Source organism: Centroberyx gerrardi, chromosome 24 (assembly GCF_048128805.1).
Source record: "Centroberyx gerrardi isolate f3 chromosome 24, fCenGer3.hap1.cur.20231027, whole genome shotgun sequence".
Taxonomy (NCBI): Eukaryota; Metazoa; Chordata; class Actinopteri; order Beryciformes; family Berycidae; genus Centroberyx; species Centroberyx gerrardi.
Window position 1 is genome coordinate 14,721,388 of NC_136020.1, and position 18,643 is coordinate 14,740,030.

The 18,643-nt window shown below is 46.9% G+C and overlaps 1 protein-coding gene across 2 annotated transcripts in view; it reads right to left on the reverse strand.

The window, feature by feature from the left end:
• foxp2 (forkhead box P2) overlaps positions 1 to 18,643 on the reverse strand; it is a 64,907-nt gene that overhangs the window by 17,669 nt on the left and 28,595 nt on the right. Inside the window, exons 3-8 of one of the 2 annotated variants that reach the window (XM_071914535.2) lie at positions 16,629 to 16,766; positions 14,475 to 14,564; positions 11,803 to 11,983; positions 9,879 to 10,170; positions 7,514 to 7,618; positions 869 to 956 (exon numbers count right to left, since the gene is read on the reverse strand). In XM_071914535.2, the coding sequence (XP_071770636.1) occupies positions 869 to 956; positions 7,514 to 7,618; positions 9,879 to 10,170; positions 11,803 to 11,983; positions 14,475 to 14,564; positions 16,629 to 16,766 (894 nt within the window). Of the gene's footprint in view, positions 1 to 868; positions 957 to 7,513; positions 7,622 to 9,878; positions 10,171 to 11,802; positions 11,993 to 14,474; positions 14,565 to 16,628; positions 16,767 to 18,643 lie in introns of both variants that reach the window. The other variant, XM_078281911.1, reaches the window with a different exon arrangement.

Here is an 18,643-nt window from a genome sequence, read left to right on the forward strand (position 1 = left end):
TGTCCAGATAGTGACAAAAATTAACTTGCCTACTGAGCAAAAGCCTAGGCATTTAGCTCTGACTTACAACCAAAATGTGCTACAGTGCAAAGCCTGACTTGTCATAACTTCAGGTAGTACAAACACCTCAGCAAGGCACTGCTGTCTTATAGCTGTGTGCGCTGTACTCTTAAAACAAGAACTACCACAAAGAACTAGGGCCTGGTTTCAACTGGCGTACAGAATATTTCCATTTAGCACTTTGTTTGAGCCTAGTTTAAAACACACATATCTATTTGTTTCTGAAGGGAGAGCAGCGGTTGTCTGCAGTGCTGAGTAATAATGTCGCTCAATCAGCGCTCTCATTATCTAGCCAGCGTGACTTCTTAATAAGGTCACGCTCCACCTACTGAAAATAGTTCCCTCCTTTTGAGCTTTCTTCAGGTGCAAAGTGCAGTTAATTAACACAGCAGACCGGGAGAGATGCGCTCGCTATTAATTGGAAAGAAAGAGAGGAAAAAAAAGAAAGGGGAGAAAATAAAGCACACGCTTAATTCAATTAAAACAGCCATAATGGCTTTCGTCGCAGGGCCCGAGGATTCCTTTGTTTAGTGGCTTTGTTGAATTCAGCAGGTCCTGCTTGTCTGTAAGTCTTAAGGGGACCACAGTGTGGCCTTTCTCTCGCTTAAACAAGTGTAACAAACATTCAGTGTGAGGAAAGGATTATAAAAATAAAGTTTCGACTGGTGAAGTATCAGTAATTGTTAAATGATAAATGTGCTCACCCTCAGACGATCAAATGTGACACTAACAATACATACAGCTTACAGTATGTGGCAGCTGTGCATAGTAATGTGTTGTGCTCTTTTGTGCCTGAGAGAGAACGTACCTGTATTTCCAGCTGCTGCACCACTTGCATCTGGACTCTACACTGGGCCGTGCTCCGATCATCTAGGGCGTGTTCACTGTTAAGGTGCCTGGAGAGGGAGGGAGGGAGGGACAGACAGAGAGAGAGAGAGACACAGAGAGAGAGAGAGAGGGAGGGAGAGAGAGAAGACAGTGTGGGTATTACACACCAAAAAAATGAATTTAAAATCTGTCAAATGTGTCAAAGCTGCAGCAGAAGCAGTAAATTATATTCATTTTCACCATGATCAGAATTGTGGAGGATGATAATTACAGTATCAACTTCACCGCTGTTTTGTTTTAATGTTAATGTTTCTATACTGGAACAATTATCCATAGGATCCTGTTATGAGCCATTGTTCCACTCTGAAACAAAGTAATTAGACATGAGGCAGTAACTCCAACACGGCTGTGTGCGGCGCCATGTTTAACATGACAATAGGCCTGCGCCAGTTTAGATGGCTAACTTCAGTGCCACCCTGAGCGGAGCCGTCTACAGAGAATAAAAGATGCTAGCCCAGCAGAACGGCTTTGTCTCCTTCGTTTACTGAAAACAATACACGCGATTTAACACCAGCAACATTTGACACAAAAAAGCAGCTCTTCAACTGAAGGTGCATTATCCAGCAGCAGACATATTAAATGTATCTGGTGTGTTCGCCTCATTAGAAGAAAAAGGCAGCCAGACAGCCATAACAGTCAATGAGGGTTTTTGTCTTGATTGGATTTTGTCTGCAAGACACAAAAGAGCCTCACCATTAAGATAGACCTTTCTTCCCCGTAAAGCACACATGCATACACACACAAACGCATGCACACGCACACATAAAACACAGTACACAACGTACGGGGCGAAAAGGGGTTTCTAAAGTGTTGTGATGCTGGGTAATGAGCCTCTATCTAAATGATCATTGGTGACAAACTCACAAAGCAGGCTTTGAGGAGGCATGCTTATGAAATGCCAGAGCTGCCACTTTCTCTCCAGTAATTATAGGTTAGCTTGCAGACCCTTCAATGATCATTTACAGTGCTGCCTCCAGTGCATTAGGGGGAGTGCAAAATCTCTCCCTCTCCCCGGCTTTCACTTTGTCTGAGACACACACTTGCTTAGGCACACGCTTACGTGAACATGCACACAAACCGGCTGGCACACAGAAAGTGCACACACACACACACACACACACAAACTCACAAATACACAAACATACACACACACTTCCATCACATATTATTCCTCTATTCTTATCTTCCAAACCCCTTACTTATTGTTTATCTGCAATATGCAAAACAATACAACTCAATGAACCGGCTTCTCTCGGCGTGCCAATCAAAGCTGAACAGGACATTTGTAATCACAATAGCTCAGTACCTTTCAATTACGGCCGCGCACATTTAAAACCATTCCATCTCATTCCTGCTTATGCTTTTATAACCATTTCAGGTCTAATGCTCAGAAATTTTCCATTATAAATCAAGAATGAGGTAGCATTAAAAGAGGAGGAGGGGGTGGGATGGATGAGGGATAGAGGGAGAGAGGGGAGGGCCGGACTGGTGGATTTCTCCAGCCCTGTGCCTAATTGCTGTTTCAGAATGCGCATGCAAAAAGGGGGGCATTTCATTAATCATTTAATCACGTCCCTCGCAGGATGAGGGAACTAATGTTGCAAATACCCTTTTCATTTCACTGCCCATAATGCTATCTTATGCACTTGATGTATGGCGTGTGTCATGAATTACAGCTGCTTCAAAAGCACCGAGCGGGCTGCTCGCTGTCCCTGAAGATACCTCATTACAAAAAAAGAGAGAGGGAAAAAAATCTTTATTAAGTTTGCCTCTCATCGACAAGCAGCTTGTTTTTTTAATATTTTGTGCGTGTGTATGTGTGTGTGTGTGTGTGTGAAGGCCTCTCGACAGTCCTCCAGCCAGTTATTTTCCTCCACACACCTTTCACCGCTGGCCAGTTAGCAAGGCGATTACAGGCAGATTACTGCATGCATATATGAAATATTCAAATGGCGGCGTGGCCTACCGTGCATTAATAATGCCACACAAAGACAGAGAGAGGGAGGGAGGGAGGGAGGGGGAGTAAGAGAGACAGACACGCAGACGGAAAACAATAAAAGAACACCTTATTTACCAATGTGGTGAAAGAACTACCTCATGTCACCCTTTCCTCTCTGAACCATAAACCCTCTCCTCTAATAACTAATTCCTCCACTCCTCTAATCCCTCCTACCTTCTGTCCTTAGCTCTTATTCTATTTCCTTTCCTAGCACTCTTCTCTTACATGTCTACTCTATGCACATAACGAAATTGTCTTTGCACTGATTGTTCTGCCCATTGGTTGCTTCTGATTTTGGTGATCTAGGAATTGGATGCTTATTCTACTGAGGCACTATAAGCTGCTGTCACCGTTCAAATCCAGAGGTTGGGGCTAGATGTGAAGGAGTGAGACCCCGAAAAACAAACAGTCCCACTGCCTGGCCTACCTAGCTACCGCATGCCATTAATGCCTCACTTTAGAGGGATATTGATTTCTGTTTTGAAGAGGGAATTACCCATGTGATGAGGGCTGGCCGAGAGCAGGGAAGGAGAGAGGGAAAGCGAGGGAGGGAGGGAAGGAAGGAAGGAAGGAAGGAAGGAGATTGAGAGATGTAACAGTGCTGGACATATCGAAGGATAGATAAAGACAAATGAAGAGAGAAAGAGACAGAGAGACTGATAAATAGAGAGGGGAGAGAGAGAAAGCAAGAGAGAGAATCAGAAGAGATGAGTCAAACTGACAGTCCTATGGCGTTTTGTATTGACCAGCTAAACAGAAACAACCAAGGACTTCTTCTTTATTGAGTTCTGCGGTTTCTCTGTTCTCTCAAAGACAAGGGAACAAAACATCTCATCGGTTTTCCCCCCACTGCTGTGTATATGAATATGTATAGGCCATGAATGTCCACTAAGGGCCCAATAATAAATCTACTCAAGCCAACGTACATGGATGATACGGTTCTGCTAATTGTCTGTGTGTATTATCAGGGGCTGCAGAGGCCCAGCAGAGAATTGCAAGTTAGGCCTCCTCGCTGTCTAAGTGTGACACGCAAACACAAATGCCTGCACACTCAACCAGATGTACACACACACACACACACACTCACATACATGCACACACACAGACACAAGCATGCATGCACGTAAACACAGGCATGCACGCACAATGTACACAAACACTGCACTAAGCATGTACGCACAAACACACACCCACCAGCATGTATAAACACACACACACTGGCATCTATATAATATACACAAGCATGCATATATATACACACACGCGCATGCACACACACACTCTCAGTCTCTCTCTCTCTCTCTCTCTCTCCACAGTGGCGGTGCATAAGTAATGCCCTCCGTTTTAAAGGTCTTGCCACAGTGCAGGAGACATGCGGTGGGGTGGAGGGGAGCACCACTATCCAGGGGCCGGGGGCCTGCCTGACTGCCTGCCTCCCTCCACTGTGTGTGTGTGTGTGTGTGTGTGTGTGTGTGTGTGTGTGTGTGTGTATGTGTACGCTACAGAGAGAGAGAGACACTTGGCTGCTGCCTTGTGGGTTTAATTAGCAGTGGGTTATAGACACCAACGGTCAGGTTAGCGGCTGAGCTTGCCATTTTAACATGGAGCCTGCCTGCCTGCCGGTAATAAGGAGAGCACAGTTGTGACAGGGAGGGGAAGAGTTAAGTGTGTGTGTGTGTGCATGTGTAGATATGTTAGATAGACTGTGTATCTTGTTGGGGTGGAGGGGCATTGATTTGGGGGGGGGGCGTGTATGTATGTGTGGGGTGAAGGGCCATAGTGGGGACAAGACATGCATATGCTGGAGAAGTGTCAAATTGAACATGATAATCAAGTTCCTTTTTTAATTGTGAGAAGGGTGGGAGGGGGAGAGAGAGATCAGTAAGTGTAGTTTGTACGTTTGTAAGGACTGTAGGCAAGCAGGAGGCACTGTACACCAGCGTATGGCTTCACAGAGCAATGCAATTGATAGGAAATAGTTAAATATTCTTGCATTAACTACATTTTCTATTCAGTCATACATTCCCAGCAGTGGTATACTGATATACAGTACATGACAACAGATTCATGCATTTATCGCATGTGCTCCCCCCCCAAAATAGCTACAGCGCATTCTCTTACTCTCTCTCTCTCTCTCTCACATGTAACTAACACACACACACTCGCACGCACGCACGCACGCACACACACACACACCCGCCACTCAAGAAACACTTGCAACGATAATATTTCATTTTGAACTTCAGAGAGCTAATTCAGGGTGCCAGCCACCTCGAGGCTACCTTTTCCAGGTGAGAACACTTAAAAGAACACTGAAGAGCTATTAAATGCTGATCTTGACAAGTTTCTCCATGCAACAAAACAATAGATGACTAAACGTGTCACCGCCGCTGAGCTGAGCTCCTACAGCGAACGACAAGATGCCGGCTTGACTTGGGTCCCCCCCCCCCCACCCCTCATCCCCCCCATGTAACCCACACCCAACTACCAACATCTAAACTGTCATCTAAATCTGACACCCGCTTTATGTAACCCCGTTTAAACTGTGCGTGTGTGTGTGTGTGCATGCGTGCATGTGCGTGTGTGTAGACGACTGGCATCTCCGAAAACATGAAAGGACTCCCTCTGACACCGACAATCGCTCCTCCAAGGCACGCCGCCGAGCAGCCATCTTTGTTCTGATGACGAGCCTGTCTTCTTTGTTGGTGTCTGTTTTCATGTGCCGGGTGGGTTACAGTACAGAGCCAGCCTCTGACTCGCAGGGATGTGTGGGGGAAGTTGAACCCAGACACCGTTCTGTTTTGTAGCAGCCAATGTTCTGGCAAGGGTTCTTTCTGAACCGTCTGCCAACCTGTGCTTTCGCTTTCATGTTTGAAATCTACCCCTTTTCTCTTTCTCTCTCTCTCGGTTTCTCTCTACACCAATGCATCCTTTTGCATTGGGTCTCGAGCTTATCGGATTCACTGCTAGCGCTTCATACGGTGTATCTATGCCCCTCACCTAAATAAGCAGCTAAGCTACCTAGAAACTGTATCCTTACTGCACACAGACTTACGTGTGTTTGCGTGTGAAGCGTGCGCACAATGCATAGGGATAGACTGACGCGTTCTTTAAGTAAGTGTACTGAGGTGATAGGACAAGATACCGGAACGCCTGCTAATCCTATACAGGCTTGCTGTCTCACACACACATCTGTTCCCAAGCTGCAAGGCAAACTCCTGCCTGGACTAGTACACATGTAGACTAGATTGGACAATAGCATCCTATGCAATATACTGGAAATATTATGCTAGATGATGCCTATGGATGTGCTGTGTCCCCTCTAGAAAAGTGATAACCACATTGCCATGTATGCGTTGCATTATCCATTGGGGATAAGCAAACACACTTGTCAGGCTATAGTTGCATTATATATTCACCTCTGATTCATTTAAATCCATTGGTGTCAATTATGGTTCCTTTGGGTGTACAGTATGTGTTGATAGAGTGTGAAAATGCAGCTAAATGTCCTGTCTGGCTTGTGTATACGAAAGACTGGTAAACACCATCTCTCTTAGAGTCATTTCTTTTCACAGACACACCTATTAGCTTTAATGCACAAGCTAGTGCTGTAGAATTAGCAAAAGCCTGACCTAAATCCTACAGCAGCTCCCCTTGGGTGGACTAGTTTCCCATATCACTGAATTTTCAGCTTTCTGCAACTTATTACAGTCGCTAGTGTAGAGAAATGCATAATTTGGAAAATACGCCAGAACAATGTCCCGATTTCAAGAGTTTATGTGAATTCACACGGACATTTACACCCCGTGAAAAACACTCGCCAGATCGTTATTTCACAGTTAATTACAAATCTAATTAGAATATTCAAATGAAAGCTTTCCCTTTCTTTTCTTCTCTGTGTGCGAGCGGGGAGCCAGGGAAAGAGTGATAGTGAGCGAGAGAGAGAGAGCGAGCAAGAGAAAAGGCAGAGAGAGACTCTCTCTCGGTGAGTGGCAATGTGATAACCTGTAATCGGCAGTGCTGCAAACACCTTCTTCCTTTGATGTCCCCCCACTAACATCCTGGCAACAAAGCCGGCCAATTACAAATGAGCTAATTAACTAAATTGTTGATGGAGCATGAAGAGTTCATTCGCTCTGGCGCCTGCACCATGACAACAGTGAATGGGGGCCTTTGTTGTGGAGGTGAGCGCGCGGCCGTGCGAGTTGCCATTAGCTTTTGACGCTTTTTCACAAACCTATCAGGCCCTTCCACGCCAGCGGAGGAGATTTGTTATGAATCAGAGGTGGTTTGAGTCCTGTGCTGCTAGAGCCCAACGCTGTCAACTGGCTGTCTGGAAGGTCAAAATGGCCCTTTGAGAGGCAGTGGTGTTTTTTTTGTCTTTGTTAGGCCCGTCTGCACCCACAGAGAGAGGAGGTGCTGTAGTGCACGGGATAACACTACTGTATCTGTCACTATAAAATAGATATTAGCTTGATGTGCACACATACAAAAGCACACACAGTGTTAATAGGAAGGGGTGGGCAGACACTCACATCTATCTATCTATCTGTTAGTAAAACCTACTTCAAAAACTGTCCGAAGTCCTCACAGATACTCTCGCAGCCGGGCCACTTGCACACACCATGGCCGTACAGGGAGTGGGATCCTCCACTTTCCTCATGTAACGAGCTAGAGAGAGAGAGAGAGAGAGGGAGCGAGAGAGAGAGAGAGAGAGAGAGAGAGAGAGAGAGAGAGAGAGAGAGAGAGAGAGAGAGAGGGGTAGAGAGAGAGAGAGAGAGAGAAAGAGAGAGAGAGAATATGAGCAAACGAGCAACCAAGAAAGCAAAGAGTAGGAAGAGAGGGAGGGAGGTAAGGCAGGAGAGTGGGATCAAGAAAAGAGAGGGTGTCGGGGGTGGTGGGGGTGGGGGGATGGGGGGTGGTGGTGGCGTCAGGTTCATCACAGAAGCTATAATGGCTTGAGGCGGCTTGCGCCTGTCAGGTTACAATCAGTAACAAAGAGGTCAAAACAGGTCAATTCAGCAGTGGGCTATTGAATAGTTCAACAGCCAAGGCTAGGGAGGAGAGAGAGAGAGAGAGAGAGAGAGAGAGAGAGAGAGAGAGAGAGAGAGAGAGAGAGAGAGAGGCCAATTAAAACAGGGAAGTCAGAGTGTCGTCTTGATAATGGAGGGGTGGTGGTGTGTGTGTTACTGCTTGTGTAACCGCACCTCTATCCATACAGCTGCATGCTGGTGATGGCAGGGATAATTAACTACCATATCTGAGTATTGATCTACAGTCTCCTCCCCCATTCAAATCCGAGCAATATGCAACTAACTTAAAGAACGTGTGGAGTAACGTGTGAGGAACACCAATTCGGCCGACATCACCGATGGAAATCTACAGGGAGCCGGAGCTTTGCCTCCACCGCAGCCGCCATCCCATCTTGTAAAGCCATTACGGGGAGGTGGGGTGGGGGCTTTCAAGTAAACATTAAAAATCCAGACGGCCATATAATTTTCATCAGGAGATTAATACTCTGTGTAACTTATGTTCTTTGAGGACAGGGGGAGCGGGGGTGCTCTGGCGTTTCTCAAATGGCACCCAAATAAGTTACGACCCTGCCTAGACAGCACATCCTATTAAAGATGACGGTTTAACCTTTAGGCTTGGCGCTGGTGTATGCGCACGTGTGTCTATGTGTGTGTGTGTGTGTGTGTGTGTGTGCAAAAATGTGAATGTGACTGTATTGCTGTGTACAGTCTGTGTGTGTGTGTCTGCTTGTAGGTTATGCTTGTGCATGTATGTGTGTGGTCGACGACTACGTGTATGCATGCCTGTGTGTGGCCGATGATTGTGTGGTGTGTGTGTGTGTGTGTGTGTGTGTGTATTAGGAGTGGCAGAGCTCACACTGCGTTTTACAGAGAGGCTTTCCCCACATCGATCCGTGGCATGTTAGTAAGCAGCACTCCTTGACAATACTCCTTGTTCGATCATTATGAGACGCCACACACCCCTCGGGACACAGGCAGATAAAAAGTGTTTTTTTCTTTCTTCCTTCTCTTCTCATTCCCTCCCTCCCTCTCTCTTCCTCTCTCTCCCTCTGTCTTCCAAGGGATGTCTTCCTTCTAAAGATATCTTTTTCAAGCCCCCTTTTAGTGGTGCTGGAGAGATAGCATCTACTTTAAACCAATTACACAGCACTTCCACCTCCAGTGTGAGTCTCTACCACACATCCACACACACACACCGCTACCCTACGTCCTTATTATAATATCGCCCAAGAAAAGCCTTTGAATAATGCATGGGCCAGATAGGCAGATATGTGAACAGTCAGTGTTTTGGTACCGGGTGCATTTATAAAAGACGCCATCACAAGGATAAACATCCTGGAAACGCCACTCAAGGCATCACGTATTCTGTTTACATGACAAGCAAGCAAGGAAGGTAATTTTCAAAAGAGAAAAAAAGAGAGAAAGCACTAAATACTTAATGTACAAGGAGGTTACCTTGTCTTGCCTGCCAGAGAGGCTTGTTGTAAGCGTGCCTGCCTGCCTGGCTGCCTCTCCCTGCTTTTGATATCTGTGTGCAAGCTAAGTGCGTTCAATGGCACACGCGGTCCCCTGGGAGAACAAGGTTGTTATTTTTTGAATATTACCAAGACGCTAATAAACTATTGAACAAATAAACAAAACATCATGTTTTCCCTGTAGGAACAAATGCTGTTTATTCTGTTACTCTAAACGAGGACAAATACCCTACATGGGAGCGCAGAGTTCTGATGTGTTCCTACATTAAAACGCGGCACAAAAACAACACGCTTAGCTAGGGCTCTGTGTGTGTCCTGTTTGCATGTGTGATGGGTAGCAAGCCACTGTAACTTCTCCCTCATTTCATCTTCCCCTCTGCCTTTCCCCTTGTTGTTGTGTGGCTGACGTCTCAATTGTGTTACCTCTCTCGCTCCCTTTCCCGTTCCCGTTCCCTTTCCCTCTCTCTTCTGTGGTTGAGGGCGGGGGACTGTCCGTTGGCGATGGAATGGTGGGAGATGGGCGGCGATGCTTTGGAGGGGTTGGAGGAGGAGGTAGTTGAGGAAGAGTTGTTGGTAGAGAGGTCTAAACCGCCGCCTCCCCCACCGGCGCCGGCGCCGTTGCCGCCGTGTTTGATGCCGTTGTCCTCCATGCCGTGGCCGCCGGCTCCGGTCACGTCCTTCCACAACTGCTGGAGCTCCGCAGGGCTCAGGCCAGCTGGAGAAATAGAGGGGGATGGAAGGAGAGAGAGAGACAGAGAGAGAGAGGGGGAGAGAGGGGGAGAGATGGAGGAGAGCGATGGGGAGGGAAACAGTGCGAAAGGGAGGTGGGTAGAGGGAAGACGTACGAGAGAAAGGGTGGAAGAAAGAGAGGGAGGGAGAGAAGGTGGTGGGAAAGGAGACAAAGAGTAAGGGAGAGAAAAATGGAAACCATTAAACATATATATCGAATCAATACAGCTGCCCGGCTGAATGCAAACCCTGGTATCCGGTGTGAGACTTTTGTCAGCCCACAAAGCTGAAGCCCAAGGTTACAAACTCCATTCAACAGGCTGAAAAGATGTATGCAGCAGCGTGTTTCAAGGCCTCGCCCTCAGTGAGCGACTACCACCCTGCGCTTCCCCACTGCTGACCTGAGTTTGAACTCAGCCACCCACTCACACTAATAGAAGCGCGCTGAACACAAACACCAACAGACTCCCATGTGTTTCCTCTCTTCCTCTGCCCAGTTCGTCCCCGCTGACTTTACCTGTTAACAGATCACTCCTGTAGTCTTCAGTCTCAAAGACCATGCGCTGCTCTTCCAGAAATCCCCCTCTCCGTAATCCGCTCCACAATAACAATCTAGTGTTTCAATCCAATCTAGGGGAGAGCTGCGAAGCATTGATTACAATGGCTCTGGCTAGCCACATTACATGCGTACAAAATGTCTCTTCCCGCTTATGATTTTATCTGTGAGATAAACGAGCTTTTTCCACCTCTTGTTTTCAGCCCGGCGACTAATTAGGCACTATTCTCTCCTTTTATTTCTTTCTCATGTCTTCCTGCCTGTTGTTCTTCGTCCCCGCCATTTTGGTGGTAAACAACAAACATAGGTGTTTACTTGGCTCAGGAGGAGAAAATGGAGCCGGCTCTCTCTGTGTCCTTTTTATTTTTTCCCTTTCTCCTCTCCCCGGCTCTCAGCGAAGGCAGTAAACAACAACAACAACAACAACCGGGGAAGGAGGGGAGGGGGGGAGGAGAGGAGAGGAGCGGGGGGAATAGAGACAGAGAGAGGGAAAAACAACAAACACAAACATAGGCAGAGCAGAGATGAGAGAGACAGAAACAGAGGTAGACAAAGAAAGCAATAATCAGAGAGAGAGAGAGAGAGAGAGAGAAACGAAGAAGGGAAGACTAAAAAAACGATAATGTGGAGAGTTAGGGACAAAGTGGAAGGCAGAAGAGCATACCAATGAGAGGAAGGCAGACAGACAGACATACTTAGAGATAAAGCAGGGGGACAGAGGTGCATACCAATGAGAGAAACAAAGACAGGCAGGACCGAAAGACAGACGGGGAAGTGGGACAGACAGCCTCCGAGACATGAAACGGAAAGCTGACAACAGGAGGGAAGGGAGAAAGAAAGACAGCCAGATGCACAAACAGTGACAATAAAGCAGAGTGACACACACACACACACACACCTAACTCCCCCCCCACCCAACCTGCAGACAAAGCACAGGAAGCATGTGACCACCGGTGTGCCGTGTCACATGCTTCAGGACCAACGCGACCACGTCCAGCTCTCCTCCTCTCCTCCTCCCCTTCTCCCTCCCCCTCCTCCTCCTCCCTTCCCTCCTCCTCTTACCTGGCGGGGGCAGGGTCTGTCCGGGCAGGGCGGCCTGGCCGGGGGCGGGCCCAGGCAGCGAGAGCAGGCCCTGCCGCTGCATGTTGAGCAGGTGCTGCTGCTGCTGGAGCTGCTGCATCTGCAGGAGCTGCTGCTGGAAGACGAGCTGCTGGGCGGCCAGCTGCTGCTGCTGCTGCTGCTGCTGCTGTTGCTATAGAGAGGAGGAGAGCAGAGGAGGAGAGGAGAGGAGGAGAGGAGAGGAGAGGGAGGGAAATTACAGACGAATTAACAACTGAGAGAGAGAGAGAGAGAGAGAGAGAGAGAGAGAGAGAGAGAAGACAGAAGACAGAGAGAGGGAGTGGATATTTTTGCTGTGTGCGTGGAGGAGAGTCTGCGCTCGCTCGCTTCCGCCGTGACCTTAGCTATACCTCTCTGCCTCAGTCCTCCTCTTCTTTCTGTCTCTCTGCACTCTCTCTCTCTCTCTCTCTCTCTCTCTGTCTGTGCTCACTTACTCTCTCCTCCTGTTTTTTGTGGGCTGTGTGTACCACAGTGCTGCTGCCTTCTCCTCTCTTTGCCGGAGCCGCCACACACATCCACGCACACACACACACACACACGCACACACACACACACACACACACACACACGCACAAAGCAGTGCTGATAGACTGGCTCTCAAGCCTGTCAGTGTATGTGGTTTGTGATTGTGTATGATACTAAGCCTCTGGTATAATCCCCCCTCCCGCCCCCCTCCACCCCCCCTACCACTGATAGTTAATTGTCTCGCCTTCGCTGATGGTCTGTTACAGCTTATGTGGCCAGAGGGAGCTGGCAGAAAGAGAGATTTACAGCATCGCGTGCACATGCATGCATAGACACAAGTACACAAGCAAACACACACACACGCACGCCACGCCTCCCCTCCCCCCCTCCATCCCCCTCCCTGCTCTCCTCACTGCCTCACAGAGTTGTTTACCGCGGGGCCAGACAGGCGGTTGCGTAAGCCCTCTGCAAAACAACAACAACAACAACAACAACAACAAAACGAAAAACATCAAACTCAGCCACCGCAGCAAAACAAGTCAGAGAGGGAATGAGCGAATTTGAGGGAGAGAAAAAAAAAAGCTTTGGCTCTGAGCTGTAAAACAGTGCCATAACACAAGGGCCTCTATTATATGGTGAGAACACAAAAAAAATTCTTGACACACACATACAAACACAGACAAAAGTCAGGTAATAACTTGGCTATGAGTATGTGTTGTAATATTAGATTCCCAAAGATGGCACGTACTTTGATGGGAGCTATTCACTACTGACATGGCAGCCCTACTGTGGGCTGCCATGTCAAAGTGAGTGGATACGTACGTACTGTATATTGCATGGTTGTAGTCATTCAGCTGTAGAGAATATAAATAATGTTTACTGTAACTGTGATTTGAACTTTTTTTCAGGTTTTGTCTTTAAAAGAAAGTGAAGCTAGTGTATAGGGATCTATTTATTCTGCTGTCCTCTCCTTCTCCTGGCAGAAAAACAAAGAACCTTCCTCTTTTAGCTCAAAGTGGATGCATACATGTGTATGTGCATATAGCATATACACGTCATTCTCGCGTGTTTGTGTATGTGTGTATCACGGTGTTCCTGGAAAGGGTAAGGGGAGGGGAGGGGAGGGGTGGGGGGTGGGGGGGGTGCAAACTTGTGATGCGCTCACTGGAAAACAGGCTGCATAATGGAGCGATGGAGGGAGGTGGTTTGCCCCCCACGCTCTCCATCCTGCCTCAAGAGAAATAAGGGAGCAATTTCTATTCCATATTTGATGGCGGGGCCCCCTGAAAAACTCTATTCACAAATCCAAACAGAAACAAAGCCGCCGGGAGGTCAGTTGCGGCTTCCTGTAGGGCCGGCATAATGGGCAGCTTGAAGAGACACAGAGAGATGAGAGAGAGAGAGACAGAGAGAGAGAGAGAGAGATGAAGAAAGAGAGAGAGACAGAGCACGTGTCTTTCTGTGATACCTTTTTTTTTTTTCTGATCAATTTAACTGCTTCCACACGTATTGTTTGGATTTGGCCCTGGCCTCGCTCTCGGGGTTCGGGCGCCGTGCGACGCTCCAACACGGCTGTGCGAACGTGGCTAAAGGCTGTCATGCTTGTCTCCTCTTCTCTGATAGTCAGAGAGAACGAGAGAGAGCCATGTCTGTCGACCGGCCGCCTGTCAGTGTGATTTATGAGCATCGCACACTCTAAGTTTAGGAGTAGTGTATGTGTGTGTGTGTGTGTATCCACAGAAACAGTTCATTAACGAATCGGACCCAAGACCCTGGTCTCCTTTCTGTAAATCAGTGTGTGTTTGTGTAGTGTGTGTGAACGTCCCTAGAAACAGTTCATTAATGGAATCAGTTCCAGGGTCTCCATACTGCATGAAGGTAGCATGAACACCCTCCAGCCGCAAGTGCTGGTATATGGGGGAGAGGAGAGGAGGGAGCTAATTTTAAGACCGCTACCAACCAATTAACAAGTCGATGACTGTTACCAGAACTTTGCACATTGTTAACACAGTGGATATACGGAGTTTAATCTATTTCTCCTGATCAAAGATATGTTTCCAGGACTTTGTCTCTGGTCTCCTTTCTATAAATCAGTGATTGTGTGAGTGTTTATATATCTGTGTGTGTGTGTGTGTGTGTGTTTCTCCTACCTCTTTTGCCTGCTTGCCAGGGTGTTGCTGCTGGAGAAGCTGCAGGTGAAGCTGCTCCTGTTGTTTCTTATAGAACTCCTGCAGGTGTTGCTGCTCACACACACACACACACACACACACACACACACACACAAACAGGCAGAAGTAGAAGATAAGAATGAGTAAATACATATTTGTGTAAATACACATCTCTAAATCTCATAGGCAACAGTATTCATAGGCTACACTGGCTTGGCCAAATTTTTTAATTTCAGTTTCTTGTTTCCATGTGTTAAATTATGGTATTAATACATATTCTAGTAATTACAATTTTGGTGATATACATTCTAATTGATTTATATGCAACAATGCACAAAGCACATCCCTTAAAATGAACTTGTTGATGTTTTCTCTTAATCTTGGCCGCACTACTTCAGAACATGTTGGTTATGCAGAAAACATCATTGAGCATTATAAATAACCATCATTTTCTACTGCTCTTGGCGTTTGTATCCTGGCTGTCTTTCATAGTCTTCCCCATATGGACTTTTAATGGTCTGGCACAGTTCTGTAGGGGGCAACAATTCATCACATTAACTACGCACTTGGCTGCCTGAATGCACTGACATCCTTTGCCGTGGTTGAAATAAACACAGTAAACTCTCTGAGGAGCAGGTTCACTGCTTTGAGCTGATTCCTTTAACACGCATACTGTGACAGCCATTTAAAGGATGATTTCGGTTTTATTTCATGTGAACTTCAGATGGCGTTTTGGCCTGACAGAGTAGTCCACGGAGCAGGCCACTGGAACGCACGGTTCGGTTCTCTGGTAAATGGCACACAAACATCCACAAGGTTTAACCGCCACTAATATTAAATGAATGGGAGCCATAGGGGCAATTGCAAAATGTTTCGTAACTCTTGCTCTAGTCAACTTTAGTCAACAACAGCTCTATACTCAATGAGGACGGGTTTTGACCCTATGACTCCTACTACTTAGTAATAGTGATGCTAAAGGTATGATGCAAATCCCTGAAACATCACCCCCCGGTGCCTCTCAGACAAAAAGCTAAGAAACTTGTTTAAGCAGTTCTGCAACATGATGAACTGTGCTTCACTATGACTGACCAGGTATACCACATTGTAATGTATACAAATTGTTATGTACACTAATAATGTTTAGTAATGTTTGCTAACTTTCTGCACTGAGTGCTTTCAGTTGCCGTGGAAAAGACAGCGCAAAGTTACACCCACTGCAGTGAGATTGCAATCAAATTTAAAGTCTAAGCACTCTTAATGAAGGGAAATTAATCGGAATGACTGACATACTTAATTAAACAATTTCTCATTCTCTTTCCCTTAATCAAGTCTATGAATGAGAAATGTATTTCAACTCTGACACAAGGCTGTGTCAAGTGTGTGCTTTCACAAGCTGATTCCCAATATTACATCATCCATCACCTATCATCCAATTTCTGGTATTCATCAGAACCGTGCCCCACTCCCTCGGTCCCTGATGGATGCCTGTCAGGGAATTGAACCAGCGACACGCTAGGAACAGTTAATTAGAGGTGACACGAACAAGTACGTCAATTTCAGCTTCCTCTTGGTAAGTGTGTCAAGGGCACAGGCAGTGGTGAGTTGGCATGACCGACTGGTGGCTGTGATACAATGGCACAGGAGTGACTCAGGACGTGTGTGAGTGTGTGTGTGTGTGTGTGTGTGTGTGTGTGTGTGCGGACGTGCACCGGGCATAAAGGCAATTGTGGGTGTTCTTAGGTGGAAATATGAATGTGACTATGTTTGAATGGGCACTTTGTGCATGTGTTGCTTATGTATCGGTGCATTGTATTTTGACATATGTGTGTGTGGGTGTGTGTATGTGTCTCTCTAGCTGAGTGTATGTATGTTTGTGTCTATGTGAATGTGTGTGTGTGTGTGCCACTATGTGAGTATGTGTGTGTCTAGGTGTGAGTGAGCATGTGTCCTCCTAGATTCGTGTGTATATGCGTTTAGGTGGAAGTGTGTATCTAGGTGACTGAGCGCATGTGTGTGTGTGTGCACCTGCAGCATACTAGCCTACTGCCTACGGCTTACATCTAGGTGTGCGTCTGCATGCGTCGAAGTGTTTTTGCATGTCTAGGTGTGTATGCATGTAGGTGTGTGTGTGTGTACCTGCTGCAGCATAACGGCCTGCTGCTGCTGGAGCAGAGCCTGGAGCTGCTGGGGGGAAAGCACCTGCTGCTGGAGGATCTGCTGCATCTGCTGCGGCGTGATCACCTGGGGACTCATCATGGCCACCGACACTGGAACCTGGACCGGGTGGGCGAGGGAGGTAGGGAGAGAGAGAGGGAGAGGGAGACAGGGAGAGAGAGAAATGTAGAGGAATGGGATGGGGTGTAAGGGAGAGGTGAGGAGAGTGGGTGAGGGGGGAAAAGAAATGAAAAGAGAGGCGGATGTAGAGTATCAGAGGGAGAAAGAATGTGAATGAGGGAAGAGAATGGTAAACAATGAGAGCGTGGGAGTGAAATGGATGGTGGAAGGGATAAAAAGGGAGAGAGCGGGGAGAAAAAAAAAAAGCAGAGCATCAGAGACGTGCGTCAGGTCTAGTGGCATGGCTCCACTGGGAGCGTGGTAATTGGTGACCGAGAGGTAGGGAGAGCAGGCCTCCCATGGCCCTGACGGTGGCAGCCTAGAGGAGATGCTGAAGGACAGATGGGTGCTGTGCCTTTGTGTTGCTCGTCTTATTTTCCTGCCTCCACCCCGCTGGGAAAAGTAAGGGATTTAAATAGACGTAGACCTTAATTAGCGGGACCCTTGAACTCCCCCACTTTAGCGTGCCTATCAGTGCTGCTATTGTGAAACAGCGTGAAAATGCACAACTCCAAAGTTGATTAAAATAACACTGATGAAGTGGACACATGGCGGGCACAATCAGCGTGATGCGGTGGGTCGTGGCTGGGAGGTTGGGGTTCACCCCGAGCCGTTTTGTGACGTCGGGAGGAGGATTCTTTGAGAAAAAGGGGGAGGGAAAAAGGAAAAGACTGGGTATTGAGCAGTTCTGTTTATGAGGGAGAGAGGGTTTTTTTTCTACCAGCTGCCTTCCACAGTGAACAGAAGTTTTTCAAGTTTTTCATTCTCACGAAAGCAGCCAGAGGCACAATTGTTTCTCGCTCTCCGCCGACATTCCATTTTGAAAAATTTATGTCATTTTTTTAGGTGATAACAATCATTAAAATACGAGCTGTCAAACTGCAGTAGAAGAACTTCACCAAAACAAAACAAAGATACATATATTTCTGCCAAATTCTTCTAAGACAGCAGAGCAAGCGACTTCAGAGGAAGCAGATCAATAGAAAGAGGATCCGTTTCTCATTGCTTCTGTCTTTGATTGTGTGCACACACTCTTAACAGGGGAGCGCGGGCTAACGTTTATATTACGCAGTTTCAGTTCCTCATGCCTGCTGAAAAATTGAACGCCTTGTGCGGAGAAAAGAGAACCCTCTGTTAAGTTTTGTTTACTTTCCAGTGAAGGTTTGAAAAACAAGATGGATGAATGATTTGGTATCCACTGCAACAGACAACTCTTCACCTGTTGTGAATGTAGACAGTATTCATCTCTTCCCTCTTCACTGAATAAGGCTTAAATATTTAATACATCAACCACATCACATTAATTGATTACTACAAGTGCAGTTGCCATCACTTCACTACACTGATTGAAGTCACTCACATAACCCCTTGTTTTCCTACAGTGTATGCCCTTTAAAATGTAATAGCATCAACAAACCCACATGGATACTTTTATGTTTCTAGCATAAAAGTGCAACAAAAATCCTTCACAAACAGAGTCTTGTGCTGCTGGTATACAATTCAAATATCCACATGTAGCGACGGCTTCCCTGACGCTAATTGTGCTGGTGTTTAGCATAGAGCTGCCACGACAGTAGCTAGCCTATATGGCGTGTCAAGGGGCCAATAAGACATCCCTGTCCTCATCGCCAGCTAATCAAGCTGCCTTGATTACTTTCCATGCATGTCTCTCCTCCCTCCCTCCTTCTCTCTCTGTCTCTCTTTCCCTCCCTCTCTCTCCCTCTCTCTCTCTGTCAGGCCTTGACACGTCCTTGTTTAGCTCTCCTCTCCTCGACGCCCACCCCCCCACCCCAGGTTTTCCCCCCTCTTTGATTAGC